We start from the raw sequence: 18,361 nt of genomic DNA, 5'->3' as shown, positions 1-18,361 counted from the left end.
AGATATATTTCTCAGATACAAAAGTCCCTACGTGATGACGACATAAAAGCTATCGTTCTGCGTTTTATTTGTCTGAACATGCTTTCTGTATTTGTTTGCGATATTAAAGCTTTACAAAGCCAAATTTAATTTAAAAAATAACTTTGATTATGAAACTACAGCTGGCTCTTACTAAATGCGTCACTGACATTGCTCAATTGTCTGCCTTTGATGACGTGTTATACTTGTCATCTTCCCCAGCCCCAACGCTTTCATTTGTCTTTTGTTTCTCTTTCTGACATGACAGGATCACGTGCACTGTTGGATCGATGTAACTGAAGAATTTTCTGAAAGGTATGTGTATTTTTATATAGCCAGAATCATATTTGGGTAGTCTTTTTTGGGTGGCTGTGACGAACACAATAAGGTAAAATATAACCTTAATTGGCAACGGGATTAAAAGGCTGGATGGACCAACCTCTCTTGCTTAAGCGGATATGATGGTTGTCAGACGGATGCATTTTAAATTAGGCTATCGTTACTCTATCACAGCGCTGGTATTTTAAGCAAATCTCTCGTTCTGTGTCCGATTAGGTAACGTTAGGTATGTCGCTTGCTAGTTATAAATGTATGGGTTCTTGACCAAATGCGTTCACAGGTTGAGGTTACAAGAATTCGCTAGCTACTAGCTACAGCTGATTGCTACTGCTTCATATTGGTGTGGACAGCGCGTTTGTTACTACGCTAGTTTGTTTACATCGCAGGCAGTTGCAGCGATGTCTTGCGAGCTGGTTATCCAGGCTATCAAAGATACGCCATGGTCTTTGTTTAAAGCTAGCTGTATTTTGAATTAAACGGAGGTCGGTGATTTGAGATTGTCTGACCTTGCACTTAGGCGTGCAGTAGTTATTTATCACTATTACTAAAAATCGGATTCATAAAAACTTGATATTTCGATTTTCCTTTCAACGTAGATATGTTCTTGTCCAAACAAAGATCATCCGTTCTGGCCAATGTTGGCACATTGTTGGGGGAAACTCGGTATGTATTCATTCCGTGTGGAGAAAATGCGGGAAGATTTTGTATGGGAGGAAGAAAATTACAATGGGGGATATATTAAAATGCGAGGATTTGATGGACGTCATAATCGCAGAGTCGGGCGCTGATCTTTTGCCTTTTGTTCTGTAATAATGGGTTAAACAAATGTCTTGAGTATCCTACGCTACACAAATCATCGGTCGGCAAGGGAACTTAATGGGTCTGGAAATCTTAGATGTTTGAATGGATCCTCAATAACAGGTTGCCAGTGGTTCTCACCACTGTAATCAAAATCGGTGCACTCCCATCTTTTGTCTGCCAAAATGCTCAACAATTAACAGATTTTTAAAGTACTCCGAAAACTCACTGAGGCTTTTAAACGGGGTTTGCAACCTTTGTCCTTGGGGTTTACTAGAGTTTCGGTCCAGCTGAGCTCTCGTTAGGTTGATTGACGTAGTTGAATGCATGAAATGGCATCGCTCATGAAGTATCTGCTTTCGGTTCATTACAGATGAGGATTGTTTAAAATGTGTGTATTCCAATGCTACAGAATAGATGGCTACCACGGACGGTAACAAGCTGAAAAAAAGCAGATTTTGATTAAATGTAAATCACCTTTTAAAAATATTTAAGAAATATAATAACCTAACGTTTAATTGTCCGCTATAACGGTCATTCTTATCAAAATAATCTAACATTAAAAAATGGGTGAGGTCAGTTGATTTTATGTAATCGAGGGGAGTACTGCTTTAAAGCAGCGAGATGATCCGGTATTGCAGGCTTGTTATTGGCGTTCGGCAGCTGTCATGAGCCCGGTGCCAAACAAGAGCCCAAGTACTGACTCAGAGGCCTCTCCGGCTGTCACGTGTGGAACTGTGCTAATTTCATTTTAAACGGCTGATTGGAGTCCGTCTGCTGTGAATCAAACTGGGATGACTGAGGCGTTGCAGAAAGGCCTGCTTTCTGGGGCGGTTATCTGGGCCATAGGTCTGGGAGATAATGGGTTGGATGTGGTCATTTTGTCATGGTATGCTACCTGACCCACATTCCATCTTGATAGATTAAGAATAAAGTGACATGATAAGAACCAAGACTCACAGCACAGTGTAGCGCCATAGCAGTGTCTAAGTAGAGGAGTGTTTCATGTACTACACCAATTGAAAATTTGTTCATGGATGGGTTTAGAGGTTGATCAGATCAAAAGTTTGGGCAATAGAATACAAACAAGTTTAAGAACGCAGCACCAGGGTTGGATCTCTAGGAGTGTACTTTCTTACTGTGTTTTGTCCACAGTTTTACAGACCAGTCACTGTAAACAACGACAGAAGGCTTTTTAAAGGCACCATCTAACATGGTGGAGGCTAGTGCTGTGATGTCATGCACAGTAATATCAAGGGTTTCACTGGAGAGAGGGAATGAGATGCCGTGTGTAGTATCAGCAATGATTATCTTGGTGTATGTTGATGGTTCAGTCTTTTTTAACAATCAAACTGTCATTGGATTATATTTTCTCTGCTCTTCCAGTTGAAAGCTGTGAAGTGAAAGTATATTTTCACCCTTGCTGTAATCACCAGTGTGGTAAATCTCAGCATTTCAGACTCTCCGCCCTCACACTCATGTCTCTCATATGTTGTTGTTGTTGTGGTGACTGCCCAGGACGGGCCTCACCAGAAGTACAGGTCTGGCATCCTATGGGATCCTGCTCCTTTCAGGCTCCACATTGTCTCAAGGGTACAGCACACAAAGGACAATGAGTGTAGGTGTGAACGGGCAGCTGAGCAGCTTTTATATTCAAAGTGCTGAATTAAACCTCTCAAGTGCTGAAGCTGCAGGTTTTCTGTCCCCACAGTTGTCTGAGGAAAACAGAATGTGATTGAAATATTTTGCACATTCAGTGCAGGAAAAAGCCAAACTCATCTGATGTATGATGTATTGTATTGATGTATCATGGGTCATTTCTGTGGATTTTATCAAATGAATATCATTTCAGCACCTTGAATTTTTCTGTACACAACAGGAAATGTTATTGCAGTGGTGTTGGTGTGATGGCACACCCTATAAATAACATGCATAAAATGCATATATGCTGATTGAGATTACATGTGCGTGCATGTGTGAAAGCATGGTGTATCGATGCATTTGTTAGTTCTAAGTGCTATTGCAGGTACTGGTTTTTTTATGAAAAGTATGCAGTGCGATGTGGAAGGTTTTCTTAGAGGAATGCATTTTGAATCTGTCAGGTTTCAGGGAGAGTTAGAGCGAGAGGAAGGAGAGAAGGAGCGAGAATGTGCAGCGAGCCGTCGACACAGATCCACCCCGCTGCGCTGCGCGGCTGCAGGGAGATTAACTGCACTGCTGCATTCACACACTCACACAGATGAGGAGAGACTCGGGTGCGTTAGCAAATTTCAAAGCATCATTCATTCTGCGTTCGGTCCGTGCCGCCATTCTCACTTCAAAGTGAAAGTGAAAGGGTTGTCAAACTTGGTTCTTGCTTTGGTAAGATTTTCTTCTTATAATATGTATTTTTACTTATCTGCATTTTGTTGTCTTTACGATTGCATGCTTATGTAAGCAAGTGAATTGTGTTAAATTGAACAGGCCGACAAAGCGATACTGCAACTGGACAGAGAAAGAGAGAGAGAGGCTTTGGCTAAGGGGCAGAGGAGGCTTGGAGAGGGAAGGGGTTTGATTGGCTGTGACATTTCCAGGACATTCTCAGGCTCAGTTGTAAGTGTCTCTCTGAGTGGTATGGTGATCGGCCTCCTCCTGTGATGCCACGTACTCATAGGCGTTCAGCGCTTTCTGCTCATTGCAGTGAAGTTGCCGGCAGCAGGAACCAGATGCTACCGACAGCCTGGCTCTCTGCTGGATTTCTGTAACTGCTGCGCTGTGAAGATGTCCAGCTCTCCCTCATTTTGGTTATTGTCTTTATATTCTGTTCTGTCATATCTCATCTGTCCCATTCCTGCTCTTTTTTCAGCTTGCCTTTACATGGTTCTGTGTGTGTGTGTGTTGCAGGTAGCCAAGGGTGTGTGTGCAGGACAGCGTGTGACCCAGCGTCCAGCAGCCCAGGCTTTAACACACACCTCTGAGTCTCCCCTGGCCCCCACCAGGTGCTCCCGCCTGGCAGGACAGGATGTGAGGACATTTCGGCTCCCCCCCCGCCTCCTCCTCCTCCCCCACTCCGGGTCAGGGAACCAGCTGGGAGCCCTGTGTGCCGAGTGTGGGCAGGGAAATGTTTGAAGTCAAACCCATGAGTGTGGAGAAGAAGGAGCCCGTTTCCGGCCCCGGTGAGTCTCTCTTAGCTTCCACCCCGGCCACTCCAACCACCCGTCTCTTCGGTTTAACCTTCACTGCGGATGAAAGGCACTCACATTTACAGGAAAATAAGAGCATTTATGTAATTCGTAGATCACAGACAGATATAACCTCCATGTTGAGTGCATGGGGAGAGAGAGAGAGGGCAGCAGTTTAGGATCCTCAACCGTCCTCTCTTTGCCAGTGTCATAAGGAGCTTGTGCTGAGAATGGCTGGAGGCTCCCACAATATAGTCTCTGTCCCACTGAACCATATGAGCATCCATCTGGAATAATGCGCATCACGGAGTGCTCGAGCAGACAGCGTCTTTTCACTGCCCCCTCTGTAGACACACACACACACATACACACACATACACAGCTCTCTGCGATCCCTCAAGTTCTGTTAAGATGTGTCAGATTTTGACTCACTGAGTCGTGTGGATTTGTTGTCTTATGTAAGGATGAAGTTTTTTCCCTTGTTAAGCACAAGGACTTAAGAGCACAATGTCGAACTTGAAATGCATACATACGCGCGCACACACACACACACACACACACACAGTCATTGTCACACACTCACAGACACACACATCACAAAGACAAAATGTCATTGTATGCGGCAGTCCATTATGTAAGCTATGCCGTTGTGCTCTCACGTGGAATCTTTAGGTTCTTCACCAGTGGAATGCAGTAATCCTGTACTGTGCCTCTAGATGATAAACTGACTCTTCAGAGGATTTGTTTTTCTGTATCTGATATGCTCTGTCTCTTCGTCCCCAGATGAAGGCCGGAAGGAGTGCGGGTCGGGCCCGGCCCAGTTTGGGCTGTGCGGGACAGACTGCGAGTCCCTGTATCTTTACGACAGCCAGGACTGGGTGGTGTCCCCCAGCTGTTCCCCCGAGGAGCCCAGTGCCATCTCGCCCATGCTGGCAGAGGAGACCTTCCGCTACATGAGTGAGTCACGGGGGTAGAGACTGCATGGCTTTGTGTGAACATGTGTGCAGGGCAAAGAGCGGGCTTATTTCTGTGTAATTGCTGTAATTGATATTTGTTTAGTGGTGGCAGCACAGTGCCAATGACAAGCCACTTCATTAGGGGTTGGGCACCGGGAAAGATTGAGCGGAGCTGAAGTTAAAGGCTGGCTTCCAGCGTTGCTCCTCCTAGCCTCTGGGGTCTAAGGGGTCACAGGTGGTGCGGTTTGAGTGTGAGGTCAGAGGAACGCGCCTACCCCCCAAATTACAGAACAAGGGGACCAGGAAGGAGCTCTGCCCTTGGACAAAGGAGCCGGTTGTGCTGCACTGACACCACCACCATCTCATCAATGTCCGTTTGTCAGGGAGCCGGGGGGGGGAGGAGGAGGGAGGGGGAGAGGGGGAGCCTGGACCGCTTCCAAAATAACTACTGTAGCCTATTTATACTGCGGCTTATTTGGAAACTGTCAACAAACCAAAAATGAAAAGCAAGATTCCCTGTCCTTCTGGGTTTACATTAACCATGCTCATATTTTGACAGTGTGTCCACTCATATCTATTCATACATGAGCTGCACTGCCGTGCCCCTTGTCCATCTAACGAAGGCCGTTCGTTAAAGATCCCATTCACACTTTCCCGCTCCCTCCCTTCACGGGCACTCCTCCGATTGGCCACCGCAGGCTGGGTTGTGGCGCTGAATTATACAGGATATCGAATGCACAGAGGGTTGTGTGCGTGTGTTCTCCCTGTGTCTGCAGGTGTGCATCTGCAGTGCTATGTGCACGCAGCGTTTTGTGTTCATATGTTTGCACACAAAAGGTTATAGAGAAAAGGTTTGTGTGTGTGTGTGTGTGTGTGTGTCCATGCATGCACACCGGCGCAGTAGCTGGCAGGGGGTTGGTGCTCTCAGTCAGCCGGTCTGTAAGTGCCAGTGCAGCAGTAGAGGGCAGAGTGAGGACTAACGTCAGAGGGCAGGGAGCGACGGAGAGGGAGATTAGAGAGAGAGAGGGAGACGGGCAGAGGCGCAGAGGAACAGACGGAGGGTGGAAAATGCAGGACAAAAGAGCGCGGTCGTAGGAACAGCCATGCCGCTGTGCGGGGCCGCCTTCAGCAGCGGCGACGACGCGTGCGAGAGCTTCTCCGTGGAAGGTGAGCGGGCAGCGGGGGCTCGGAGCGCCGAAATCGAGCCGTTCCTCGCCGCGCGCGAGCGCGTTTGCCGGTGCGAGTGTGCAGGCCCGCGTGAGCGCGTCAGGGCGGCTGCAGAGAGCGCTGGAGCGACGGTGCCCCTGCAAGGTCATTCAGGGCGCTGAGGCAGCGGCGTGCGTTCAGGCACAGAGTACGGGCTGATCCGCGTGGGGGGGGCGGGGGAGAGGCATGCGGTCGCTGAGCTTTGGTGATGTCACGCAGAGCCGTCCGGCAGCCTCTGCGAGGAGACGTGCGTGCGGCTCTCTCCCGCCTGACAGACGGAGCCTCGTCCGTTTCCTAACTCCGGCTCGCTGCAGTAGCGGAGTGGGCTCGGTTCCCGCGCTCGCATTGTTGAGTCTCGCAGCGGAGTGTGAGGAACAATGGATCGCGTGCTCCACTTCTGCTTGATAAATTAAGACCACTGTGCTATAAATACCCACGTGGTTCAGGCAGAGTCAGGGAGAGCGCTGTGAGACTCCGACTTCACCGCTGTGACTCGCACCCCTCTATGTGTAGACCAAGCAGCCAGCCAGCAGGGTAGGGCAGCCAGAGACAGCTGGTTTCATCACGTTAAATATAGATATTCTAATATTGTACAGTATTACTGTGACAAATGCCGGGCCGAAACAAATCACTGTAGCCTTCGCAGACGAGGAGTCATCTCTCTTTTTTCTGTTTGCCAGCGTTAACAGGCGTTCCCGGGTGTCGGTTAGAAAAGCCTCGGGTGAAGTTTTGTGGTTGACGTGACTGATGAGTTGCCAGTCTGAAACAATTATCAAATTAAAATGCCGAAGTGATTCAGAGGCTTCACACATAACCGGAATGTAACATTGTCACACAGTTTTGGTTCCCTGAAAATAAGATTCAGCAAAACGGCCCATTCATCAGTGTATATTAATGTTATAATTTTTGTAACACTTGTCAGAGTATGTTCACGCAGTGCTAACTTGAGCTATGCACTATTTCAGAATTTGCATTTTAACACCACGTCCTGGTATGCGATAGAAGTGATATCAGGAATTAATTCAGATATTTGATGTTGATTTCTTTGACTACCCGCTGGATGCTTATACTCAGGAGAAAATGTAGCTTGATTTATGTGAATTTATTTATGTTTCTGATTTATATGTTTCTGAGTCAGCCTCTGCAGTCTCTGTCATTGGATCTGGTCACAAACGCAGTGCTTTTAAGAGAAAGGTCATGAAAACCAGAGCGTCTTCCGTTAGGTTATGTTAGCGCTTTCCTGTGGAGGGGACAGTAGGCAGCTTTCTGCCGGCGCAGACCGCAGTAAACAGCGGAGGGAGGGCGCTCTCGGCGGCTCGTTCGGCCGCGGCGGTCCGAGGCCGAGGTGCCGGGCACCGCTGTCCCAAAGGAGGAGCTGGCGCCGGATGAGTCTGGAGCTCCTGGGTATTTTTAGCTCTGGCTCTGATTCTGACGGGGGGGGGGGGGGGGGGGGGTAATGGGACAGGCTGCCAAGCCCTAGGTCATGGCACAGATTACTTGAAGGCCTGAGCTGAATAATCACGTAGGCTTCTCATTATAACTGTGCCTAATAGACGTTGCTAGCAACTTGAGCGACAGGGTGGAGCGAAAGCGGGTTGGGCAAAAATTCATAAAACAACATATTACTCAACTTATGGTGAAATATACCTTATGTAAGCTGCAGTATAGTAGCTGCGGTTTCTGTACTTTATGAAGTAGCCCTCTTTTTACCATGTTGCAACCAAGATCTTGACTCATTATGTGGATTGCAGGGCACTGAGTAGTCTTACACAGCTCTACACTGCATCTTTATGAACCATTTTGGGTTTCGTTGTCATTACCCTGCCAGTGACTGGTGCATTGAAGACCTTAGGTTCTGCGTTTTGATGGACTATTGATAGAACATGTCAAAACTATTGCGAGAGTGTGTCAGTTACGCAGGGCAAAGTGAACACATTCCTCTGTGAACAAATTGATCAATTTTAGCAATTAAACTGGCAGCCAAATCCATGTGACTAATGACATTCATTGCAGACCAGGAGTGGTGTGGACTGTTTCATGAGCTTTTGAAAAAATGACATAATCATTGTCATAATCACTATAGCAAAAATTAAAACCATCCACAAGAACAATGATTTGCGTGCCTATAGTCTTGGGCCCCTTATAAATAAAAATGATATCCATAGTCATTGTAGAAACGATGATGACAATGATTGTAAGTTTGCATCATACTGGGGCAAAGAGTGTGGTATCAGACAGGAGACTAATGAAGGGACTGTTCCTCTCCTTCATCCAGGTGCCCTCACTGAGAGAGGGGGCCACAGCTGCAGGGTGGGGTGAAATATCAGGTGGTAAAGCTTCCCAAAGCCACTGTCATTCACTCAAATTAAGATTTTCCTGCTTCCTTTCTCTCTCTCTCTCTCTCTCTCTCTCTCTGTCTCTCTCTCTCTCTCTCTCTTCCTCTCTCTCATTTCCCGCTGTCTTGCTTTCCTATAACTCTTTTATTTTCCCTTCTTCCTGATCTCTCTCTCTCTCCAGCCTTCCTTGCTTTGGAACCCTCCTCCTTCTCCCACCCTGGCTCCAACTGCCTCTCCCAAGGTAACGTGTGCCTGTCTGTTTCTCTCCCTTGTCTTTCTCTGCAATCACTATGAATCTGCCTTTGTCTGTCTCTCTCCCCCTCACCCTGTCTCTGTTAGCGTCTTGCTCGCTACCTCTAGAGCATGCTGGGAAACTCCAGCCCTCCAGTTGGCTCCGGCAGGTTTGTCTGTCACTCAGTGATGGAATGACCTGCCTTCCCCATTGGGAGTCTCTCACAGGGCAGGCTGTAGGCGCTGGAATGCTGGAGTTGACCTCCCCAGTTGTAGTGCAGGTGCCAGAGGAGAGCTACTCAGGCCTGCTTACACTGTAGTGATGAGCTGTTCGCCTGTAGTGTCCCAGAACGAAGAGTCCAGTGTGCGTTTGTGTGTGTGGATGTGTGTGTGTGTGTTACAAGCAGCTCTGTGCTGAGCATTTCTCTCTCTTCCTCTTGCAGTCCTTAGTGCCGACAGGGTGGAGCAGATGAGAAAGACCTACAATGACATCGACGTGGTGACACATCTGCTGGCTGAGGTAGGGACGGGGAGTTCAGCTCTATCTTAATGATCACGATTGAGGCGTGCGGTTGCATGCCACAGTTGTTTGCTCGGGGAATACTTGCAACGTTTGTTGATTGGATGCGGTTTTGTGTGAATGCAGAGGGACCGGGACCTGGAGTTGGCTGCACGGATAGGCCAGTCACTGCTGCAGAGAAACCACCTCCTGCAGGAGCGCAATGAGGCTGTGGAGGAGCAGCTGGCGGAGGCCCTGGACCAGGTGAGGAGGCTGCCTCACAGCACACACAGTAAAACACACACACACACACACACACACAGTACCAGCCAAAAAATTTGGACACACTTGATTAAGATAATGGGAAACTTGTACTCAAAGACGTTTTGATCTAAAGACTTATGCTTAAATGCTTGAAATTTGTTTCTTAGGCATCAACTTCACTATTTACATTTGTCTATGTATGAATTTCTTTCCAAAATTTTTTTTTTGCCTATTTTGAGGAATCTGAGATAATTTGTGTAACACATTTTTGTCAACTGCATAATTCTATCTGTGTTATTTCATAGTTTTGTGTTTTCATGTCTTTATTATTATTCTAAAATATGGAAAACAGTAAAAATAAAGAAAAACCCTTCTATGTGCAGGTCTGTCCAAACTTTTTACTGGTACTGTGTACACACACACACACACACTCACACACCTCTCTCCCCGGCCCAGGTGCACCAGCTCCAGCACGAGCTGGGGAAGAAGGACGAGCTCCTCCGCATGGTGGCCAGCGCCTCGGAGGAGAGCGAGACCGACTCCAGCTGCTCCACGCCGCTGCGCCACAGCCAGCCCCTGGGCGCCTCGCTCGCCCTCAGCCAGCTGGAGGCGCTGCAGAGCAAGCTGCAGGAGCTGGAGGAGGAGAACCTGGCGCTGCGCTCCGAGGTACGCCCCCCCGCATCGTCCTGCCTGTCACCCCCCAGACCGCGTCACCGCAGCGCAGCACGTCACCGCACTGCGGCGCGTCTCTGACCTCTCGCTGCTGTGCCCGCAGGCGAGTCACCTGAAGACGGAGACGATGACGTACGAGGAGAAGGAGCAGCAGCTGGTCAGCGACTGTGTGAAGGAGCTGCGTGAGTCATGCACGTGCTTTTCTCTTACTTTATGTTAGACTCGTAGACGTCCGAGCGGGTCTCAGTCACGTAGGGGTCAACAGCGGGGGGAGAAGGACTTCCGGGTGTCTCTTTGTCTCTTCAAACCCGACGTTATTAAATGGGCTTTGCCTTTGCGTTGATGCTGCTGGGGTCCCTCCCTGCCCCTAGGGGCGGGGGGGGCGTGTTTTTTTGGCAAGGGGTCGGTGCGCGCTTCTGACGCAGGGTCCTTCTGTCACAGGGGAGACTAACAGCCAGATGGTGAGTCTGACGGACGAGCTGGCGAAGAAGAACGAGGAGCTGCTGCGGCACCAGGAGGAGATGGCCCAGCTGCTGTCCCAGATCGTGGACCTGCAGCAGCGCGTGAAGGAGGTGGGAGCAGGGGAGGGCAGGAGCTCCGTTACATCACATTACATCACATAGCATTCATTTAGCAGATGTTCTTATCCAGAGTGACTTTCAGCACAAAAGAGCAGAAGTGTTCACATTGAATGAGCTACAGTGTCAGACCAGGTTAGAGACACTCCCAGACTAATGAGTGTGAGCATAACACTGCTCAAGCCTTAGCACAAGGTCACTTGTGCAACCTGACTGGACAGGGGAAGCCAAGTATACTACCATATATTAGTCACTAGATCACAGAATCCAAAACTGTTGAGTACATGTAAATTAAAATGCACGTAATACAAGTGGCAGGTGTTAGGGGGTGGGGTTTGAGGTGGAACCGAGGTGCAGTCTGAGGAGGTAGGTCTTCGGTCCGCGTTGAAATGGGGCGTGATTGCCCAGTTGTAGTGCAGCGTGGCTGAATCCCGCCACTCTGTTTGTGACATCCGTATGTGTGTGTGTGTGACTCTGTGCAGCTGGCCCTGGAGAAGGAGGAGCTGAGGATCCACCTGCAGGCCTCCAAAGACGCCCAGCGACAGCTCACTGCAGAGGTGCGTCTCCCCGTCTCCCGCCCTGTCTGAGCCCACTGTCCACTGCTGTACTAATGACAACGAGCTACTGTAGCTATAGCCTGGTGGGTTTGTGGCCCAAGACAGCATGAGTGCCTGGTCCACTGGTGGCGCAGGTGGGATGTAAGTCCGGTATGACTTAAAGCAAGTGGGTGAGTGTGTGGTCAGCTTCTGCAGCGCAGGGTCTGCCTTGGTGTGTGCAGAAACATAGATATTACAGAAACGCAGCATGACATATGCAGTGTACAGCCGTGTAAATGTGCCCGTGTCGATCGTGTGCCCCAGCTGAACGAGCTGCAGGACAGGAACACGGAGTGCGTGGGGATGCTGCAGGAGTCGCAGGAGGAGATCAGGGAGCTGCGCAACAAGAGCACGCCCTCTGCTGGCCTGCGCAGGCACCTGCCCTACGGCCTGTTTCCCATGGTGAGCGACTGACCCCCCCCTCCAATCCCATCCCTGTCCCTGTCCCTGTCCCTGTCCCTGTCTCCGTCCCTGTCCCCCATTCTGGCTCATCCCTCTGAGTGACCAGAGGCCATCTTTTTCCCAAGCAGCCATTGCTAATTGGCTAATAGGTTGAGCCCAAGCCTGCAGTTCAAGGTCTGAAATTTATTTTCATAGTAGGGGGCCTATACATTCAGTGCTATTTCCAGCCCCTGTATTGCTTATCTTTGCTGAGCAGCTACAGTGTTTAACTGCATATTGGGTTAACCTAATGAGCATGTGTGTGTGTGTGTGTGTCTCAGGACTCTCTGGCAGCTGAGATCGAGGGCACGATGAGGAGAGAGCTGAGCTTGGAGGAGGAGAGCGCCTACCAGGACCAAAGGTGAGATGTACCACCATAATACCCCCACTTTACACCACACTCTATACAACTGTACACAGCCAAACAGCACTCTCCCACTCTATACAGTACGCTATGTACAATGCTTTATACAACTGTACACACCCATATTACATTCCCTCCATACAATATTCTATGCAGCATTCTTTACAATTGTGCATGACCATGCAACACTCCCTCCACTCTATACAATGCTCTATACAGAATTCCCTATACAACTGTACACAGCCATAAACATGTCTACAGTCTACACAATACTTTATACAGCTTTACATTGTTATATACTTGCCCACATTGTACACAAAATCCACAACCGCCCCAATGCTCCAGACAGTCCCTACAGCACTCTCCTGGACACCCATCTATTACTAATGGCAATACCCCCCAGGACCTCTTCACCCCGCCGAATATGCTGCACCGCTGCAGAAACTGCGTTAGACCCTGCTTAACAAACACCCCTGCTTTTCCCAGGACTTCACAGAAGCGCGTGTTCCAGACGGTGCGCTCAATCAACGAGTCTGTGCGCGCCAACCCGTGCCCCCGCCCCATCCCCGGCTCCGCCCGCAGCAGCGTGGTGATGACTGCGCAGCCCTTCCAGTCCGGCCTGCCGTCTGCGCAGGCGCCCTGCGAGGAGGAGCCCGCCCAGACCGGCAGCAAGTGAGGCTTTACCCGCACGCCTTGTAGCCGCCGTGAAACGGACGGCTGTTTTGACGCTCCCGCGAACGGGGGCGTCTGCTAAGCAAACACAGGAAATGCCTGACGGCGCTCGTGTCCGTGTCCGACAGGGAGGAGGCGCGGCTGGGTCAGCCCGGCTCGCCGGGAGGAAGCGACCTCGTCTCGGCGCTGCACCGCCTCTCGCTGCGGCGGCAGAACTTCCTGTGCGAGCGGCAGTTCTTCCAGGCGGAGCGGGACAGGAAGCTGCAGGCGCTGAGCGGGGACGGGGCAGAGGGGGACGCCGAGGGCAGCGGCTACAGTTCGCCCGGCGGCAGCGTCTTCTCCTCCGTCTCCAACATGTCCGACCTCTCCTCCGCCAGCTGCTTCAAGACCTTCCTGCCGGAGAAGCTGCAGATCGTCAAGCCGCTGGAAGGTACGGCGCAGCGCTGTGTGGCGTGGCGGGGCACCGTGTCACACCTGCGTCAGTGCGGACAAAACAACACTACAGCACAGCATGGAACAGATACGATATGCAACACTGAGCTGCAGATGATGGTCAGCGCTTTCTGTGCTGATTTCTGATTGAATTTTATTGCTTTCACCAATCTTGGATCGAACAGTTCTGACATATGATTGGGTGAACCCTGACCTCTTGCCCCTGCTTGCAGGATCCCTGACGTTGCATCACTGGCAGCAGCTGGCCCAGCCCCACCTGGCCACCATCCTGGACCCCCACCCGGGCGTGGTCACCAAAGGGTTCCGCCCCCTGCCGCAAGACGCCGTGTACCACCTGGCCGACCTGGAGGAGGACGAGGAGGAAGGGCTTCTGAGGGAGAAGGGCGCGTGCGAAAGGGCGGGGGCGGAGGAGGAAGAGGAGGATGGGGGTATCACCTTCCAGGTGCAGTGCGCCTCCACCCCGGAGGAGAGGAAGGAGAGAAAGAGTGAGTGGAGACCTGTCCAGCCTCTGACACCGCCCCGCCACGCCTCTCCCACTCCGCCTACAGTTTCAGGCCCCCTTCATCCCCCCTCTGCCCCCCCTGCTTCTGCTGCACCCCTCCCGCCCAGCAGCCAAATCCTCAGCACACCAGCACCCTCTTCAGGTAGGCCACAGCGATGCAGGTACAGTGTAGTGTGATGATACAAGAGCATTTATGCTATGTTATGTGTACTGAAACAGTGATAAATTATGATACAAGTTGTAGCTTATGACACAAGTGTAGTCATACTACCATTCTTATAATGACTCATAATGAACTGAAATAGCTAGGCTGGACAGTAACAGAGTTCATTTAAAGATTGAGGATTCATATCTAGATTTTGGGTGTTACTGTGAGTGCATGCACAACAATAATCTGTGCAGGTGATCTGTACAATGGTAAACGTGACCCAGTAGGGTGTAAATACAATGTGTGTTTAAAGGGTTCATGCAGGTGTAATATTTGTGTGGACGTTTGGGTGCAGCATGTCTGCATGCAGTTTTACTGCGTAAGCAGTGTAAAATGTGTATAGAGGCGCTATGTATATGTGTCAGGGTGTGCTCCATGCATGTGGATGTATAATCACCTCTCTCTCCGTGTCTACAGCTCAGAACCCTGGGAAATGTCTGAGCTCCACGTTCTCTACATATACCTTCACTACCTGCCGAATACTACACCCCTGTGATGTCACCCAGGTCACGCCAAGGTATAGCTGTGAACTCACCCCAACCTCTCACCCCTTAGCAGAAAAGAAAGTCAGTAGTAAAGGAAAAAGATGGAGAACCTCTTCTGTTTATTTCATACTCTCTCATACTGTTTTATTCATACCAGTTGCCCTCTACATCATATTAACTTCATTACATGTAGTTTATTACAATGGGGATGAAAATTAATCTCCAGCTACATTTGTTCTTGGTTAGCAGTGTTGTCAAAGTAATTGCTGCCTCACCCTGTCTGTCAACATTTACACTGAGAATGTATATTTGCTTTTGGTATTCAAAGTCAGCACCACATACAGCCTTACTTTCATCTATATTGATTTATTATCAGCAATACAAATTACCGAAGTGATCAAGCTTAATTTAGTTTATTTTTTTGCATAGCTGAAGCTACATTCATTGATTTGTGATTGCATTACGTGAAGAAGCACTAAGCTGTAGGAATCCGTTGTAATACCTCCTCCCTCTCTCTCTCTCTCTCTGTTTCTCTCTTTCTCAGCTCTCTTTGCCGCCCGTCGGTGTCCGTGTCTGAGAACACGCCCAGCTCCTTGCGCACAGGCCCCAGTACGCCCGTCACGCCCTGTCGGCTCAGCCTGGGCGACTCCTTCCCGCCCCACCGCTCTGCTGCTCCTCGCGGGTTAGCCAGGCTGCTGCTGGAGAAGGGTATCTCTGCCCAGGTCTCCACCAAGAGCAACGCCCCGAAACCCGGCCGCCGTCTGCTCCCCAGCACCCCGCCCAACTCGCCCTCCTGCTCCCCCGCACCCTCGCCGGTGCCTTTCGAGACGCGCCCCGCGTCCTCGGACAATTTCCTGGCCTCTCGCCCCGCCGAGCTCTTCCTCCAGGAGGTGTACGGCCTGAAGCTGGGCCGAGGGCGGCCTGACCTGCCCAGTCCGACCCAGCCACCCCCGTCATCCCAGAAACAGAACCGGGTCAATGTTAACCTCGTGGAGAAGGTGTGCCAGCTGGGCTTCGCCAAGGCGCTACAGGGGGCGGAGACGGACGGGCTGCGGCGCCAGGATTCCGCCACCTTCCTGGCAACGGGCGGCGGGAGCCTCCTGGACGGCCTGCGCAGGAACCAGAGTCTCCCCGCCATGGTCGGGGGGAGGGGTCCGCCAGTCCGCAGCCCCTCCCACCCAGCCCCGACCCCGACCCCGGCCCGGACCCCAGCCCGCGGCCCTCATCCCACCTCTCTCACCCTCCCCATTCCATCCTGGGGAAACCTGAAGGACCCAAAAGCGGGCCGCACCCCCACCTCCCCCTCGCAAGTCCAGCACCCGCCACACAAGGTCTAAGGGCCATGGCTGGAGCGAGGCTGGAGGAGGGGGTGATGGGAAAATTCAACGCTCTGAGAATTGACTACTTTAAGAGCTGACCCTTTGAACACTCTCTCTTTGCCACACCCCCAGAAACTAGTGGAAGAAGTTGAGAAGTGTACTGAAAGTACTTGACAGAAGGGAAAGGAATCACTAAAATCTTTTATTTCTTTTAAGCACAATTATCAAAATGTAAATAATTTTACCAGGGGTTTCCATCAAAGTGCCAAGATCTTGGTAACATGTACAGAGGGGCTTTTACTGTCTACGTGAACTAACTCGCAGCAATTCAACCATCCTTCCTTAATCAGGAAATTTTGATTCTGTCTTCAGGATCTTGTTTTTTTTTTTCTTTGTTTTCTGTGAGACTCTGAGCGGTGAGCGATGAAGAAGGGAAAGAGAAAGTTGATGAAGGTAAGAGAAAGTCAGAAAAAGAGGGTTAGAGGGTAGTGTAGAGATGGTGGAGGTTTCGTCCAGGAGACAGTTTCCGTTGGAAGATGGGAAGAAGAGGATTGGAGGGAAGTGGAGAACGAGATGGAGGAACAGTGAATTTTTTATGGAGCTGACCAGTCTCGCGGGACAGAGAGACAGAGGGTGATGATTGTAGTACAGGCAGAGCTCCAGCACGCTTAGCTGTACTTAGCAGGTGTAGTGAGATAGCATGTAAAGCAGTGGGGTACTTTGTTCTGTAAATACCTGACAGCTTGTTGCTTTCCTGTGGAAAAAAAGGTCTGCTACCCACTGCTTACTGCATTATGTGAGGTTGGACCTCCAGTAAAGCATTTCAGTATTATTATAGTTTTCAGTGAAGCTGAGGTTAGTCATCGCTTCGCTGTCGTCAGGTGGCATCGGTTTGGATTGTGCAATAATAGTCCCGGACCTACAGGTGCTCTCAGCGAGGCCTCTGACATTTACACAGCTGGGTACCTGATCTCCCAGTGGCTGGCGTGGTGGGATGGGACTACCCTGAGGCCGTCTGTATGAGAGGTGGCTGCAGGCGTGCGGTGGTACAGCGGGAAGGGGTTTCAGGCTGAAGACAGAGCCCAGTGTTGTTCGTGTTTATGAACGTGTACTTGTGCATATTAAAACGAAGTGTGAATTTAGACACACCGTGCGCACGGAGAGCGGTAGGACAGGAGATGGGAGGCACACCGTGAGAAGAGTGAAGCTCCCTGGACTAGAATTAGACTCCATTTACCACTGCAGTCAGGTGGACCTGCGGTGCCCGCCCAAAGACAGCATGGCAGTCAGGTCCATTTTGTGCCCACATTGGTCCAAATCAGACTTGCAGTGCTGTAATTTGTTGTAGGACATGTATGGTTCTGTATTGGCCAGGATAGGCCAGGTTGGGTTGGAGGGGGTGGTGGCGGTTTGCTGCAGTGAGTGTGTTTCACTTCTGTGGTTGCTGATTTTTTTTTTGAGGCTTGAGTCAGGCAGCTTTGCATTACAGCTAGTTGGTAGCCCATCTAAGCAAAGATCTCACTGGGAGTAGAGACTAAGCTGATGTGATATATTTGAAATCAAAAAGGGAGAGAGTGATTGCCTGTGTGTGACCTCTGACCCTGGAGTGACCCCTATGTGAACCCATGTGTGATGAACGGGTGTTAAGTATCGCCTCTCCGTCCATTTTCTCTCTAACGGCACTTTTTTCCACTAATATCTTTGTTAGAACAGATTGTTCAGTATCTACATATAATATAAAACTAGATTAGCATTAAAGAGACCATTGTTTAGAGGTTGTAAGAAATAACATAGTGTTTCATTTATTGCTGAGAATTTTAATATATATGTATGGTTTTGTTTTTGTTCTATTGTACAAATTGATGGATAAGGGAAGATAAGATGAAATATTTTGAACCTATGTCAGTGAAAACCAAAACAGTCCCTTTGGAAATATGAATTTTGGAATATGCCATGCCATCTGTTATCAGAAAAAGAGCATGTGACTGGGCATTCTAAATTGATGGGCCAGAGGTGGCCGTTAAGAAAGGGATGTCAAACTCTGTTCCTGGAAAGCAAACTATATAATGAGACTTTTCATTATCTGTATTCTGTATTAATATAAGTCTATTTTCTCCTTAGGCTGCAGGGTTTTTTTGCAGTTCTGAAAATGATAAACCATAGCTGATTGTACCTGTGCCCTAGATCCAAGAAGAGTTTTCCTTACAATTTAGAAAATCCGTAGGTATAAATGTAAATGGCTGCTTAATTCGTTAGACCAGAT

The 18,361-nt window shown here is 49.6% G+C and overlaps 1 protein-coding gene across 3 annotated transcripts; it reads left to right on the top strand.

Moving 5' to 3' along the window:
• Nucleotides 1-259: 259 nt before the first annotated feature.
• LOC118788920 (trafficking kinesin-binding protein 2-like) lies at nucleotides 260-17,775 on the top strand. 3 transcript variants are annotated; one of them, XM_036545128.1, is made up of 17 exons: nucleotides 260-333; nucleotides 4,039-4,310; nucleotides 5,100-5,273; nucleotides 8,996-9,055; nucleotides 9,489-9,565; nucleotides 9,692-9,808; nucleotides 10,265-10,474; nucleotides 10,584-10,662; nucleotides 10,922-11,052; nucleotides 11,541-11,615; nucleotides 11,919-12,056; nucleotides 12,377-12,456; nucleotides 12,946-13,131; nucleotides 13,260-13,561; nucleotides 13,797-14,228; nucleotides 14,712-14,811; nucleotides 15,324-17,775. In XM_036545128.1, the coding sequence occupies exons 2-17, from the start codon at nucleotides 4,256-4,258 to the stop codon at nucleotides 16,114-16,116; spliced, it is 3,009 nt and encodes a 1,002-aa protein (XP_036401021.1). In that variant the 5' UTR covers nucleotides 260-333; nucleotides 4,039-4,255; the 3' UTR covers nucleotides 16,117-17,775. The 3 variants fall into 3 exon arrangements, with proteins under 3 accessions (XP_036401021.1, XP_036401022.1, XP_036401023.1); XM_036545129.1 differs by lacking the exon at nucleotides 8,996-9,055; XM_036545130.1 differs by lacking the exons at nucleotides 260-333; nucleotides 4,039-4,310; nucleotides 5,100-5,273 and adding an exon at nucleotides 6,275-6,439.
• The last annotated feature ends 586 nt before the right edge of the window (nucleotides 17,776-18,361 follow it).

Source organism: Megalops cyprinoides, chromosome 14 (genome assembly GCF_013368585.1).
Source record: "Megalops cyprinoides isolate fMegCyp1 chromosome 14, fMegCyp1.pri, whole genome shotgun sequence".
NCBI lineage: Eukaryota > Metazoa > Chordata > Actinopteri > Elopiformes > Megalopidae > Megalops > Megalops cyprinoides.
This window is presented reverse-complemented; position numbering and strand designations above follow the sequence as displayed.

What these genes read in the sequence shown, in the direction of transcription:
- LOC118788920 (XM_036545128.1), top strand. Translation starts at nt 4,256, where the DNA reads ATGTTTGAAGTCAAACCCATGAGTGTGGAGAAGAAGGAGCCCGTTTCC. An exon ending in AGCGCCTACCAGGACCAAAG is followed by an intron (nt 12,457 to 12,945) that starts GTGAGATGTACC and finishes TGCTTTTCCCAG; the next exon opens with GACTTCACAGAAGCGCGTGT. An exon ending in GTCACCCAGGTCACGCCAAG is followed by an intron (nt 14,812 to 15,323) that starts GTATAGCTGTGA and finishes TCTCTTTCTCAG; the next exon opens with CTCTCTTTGCCGCCCGTCGG.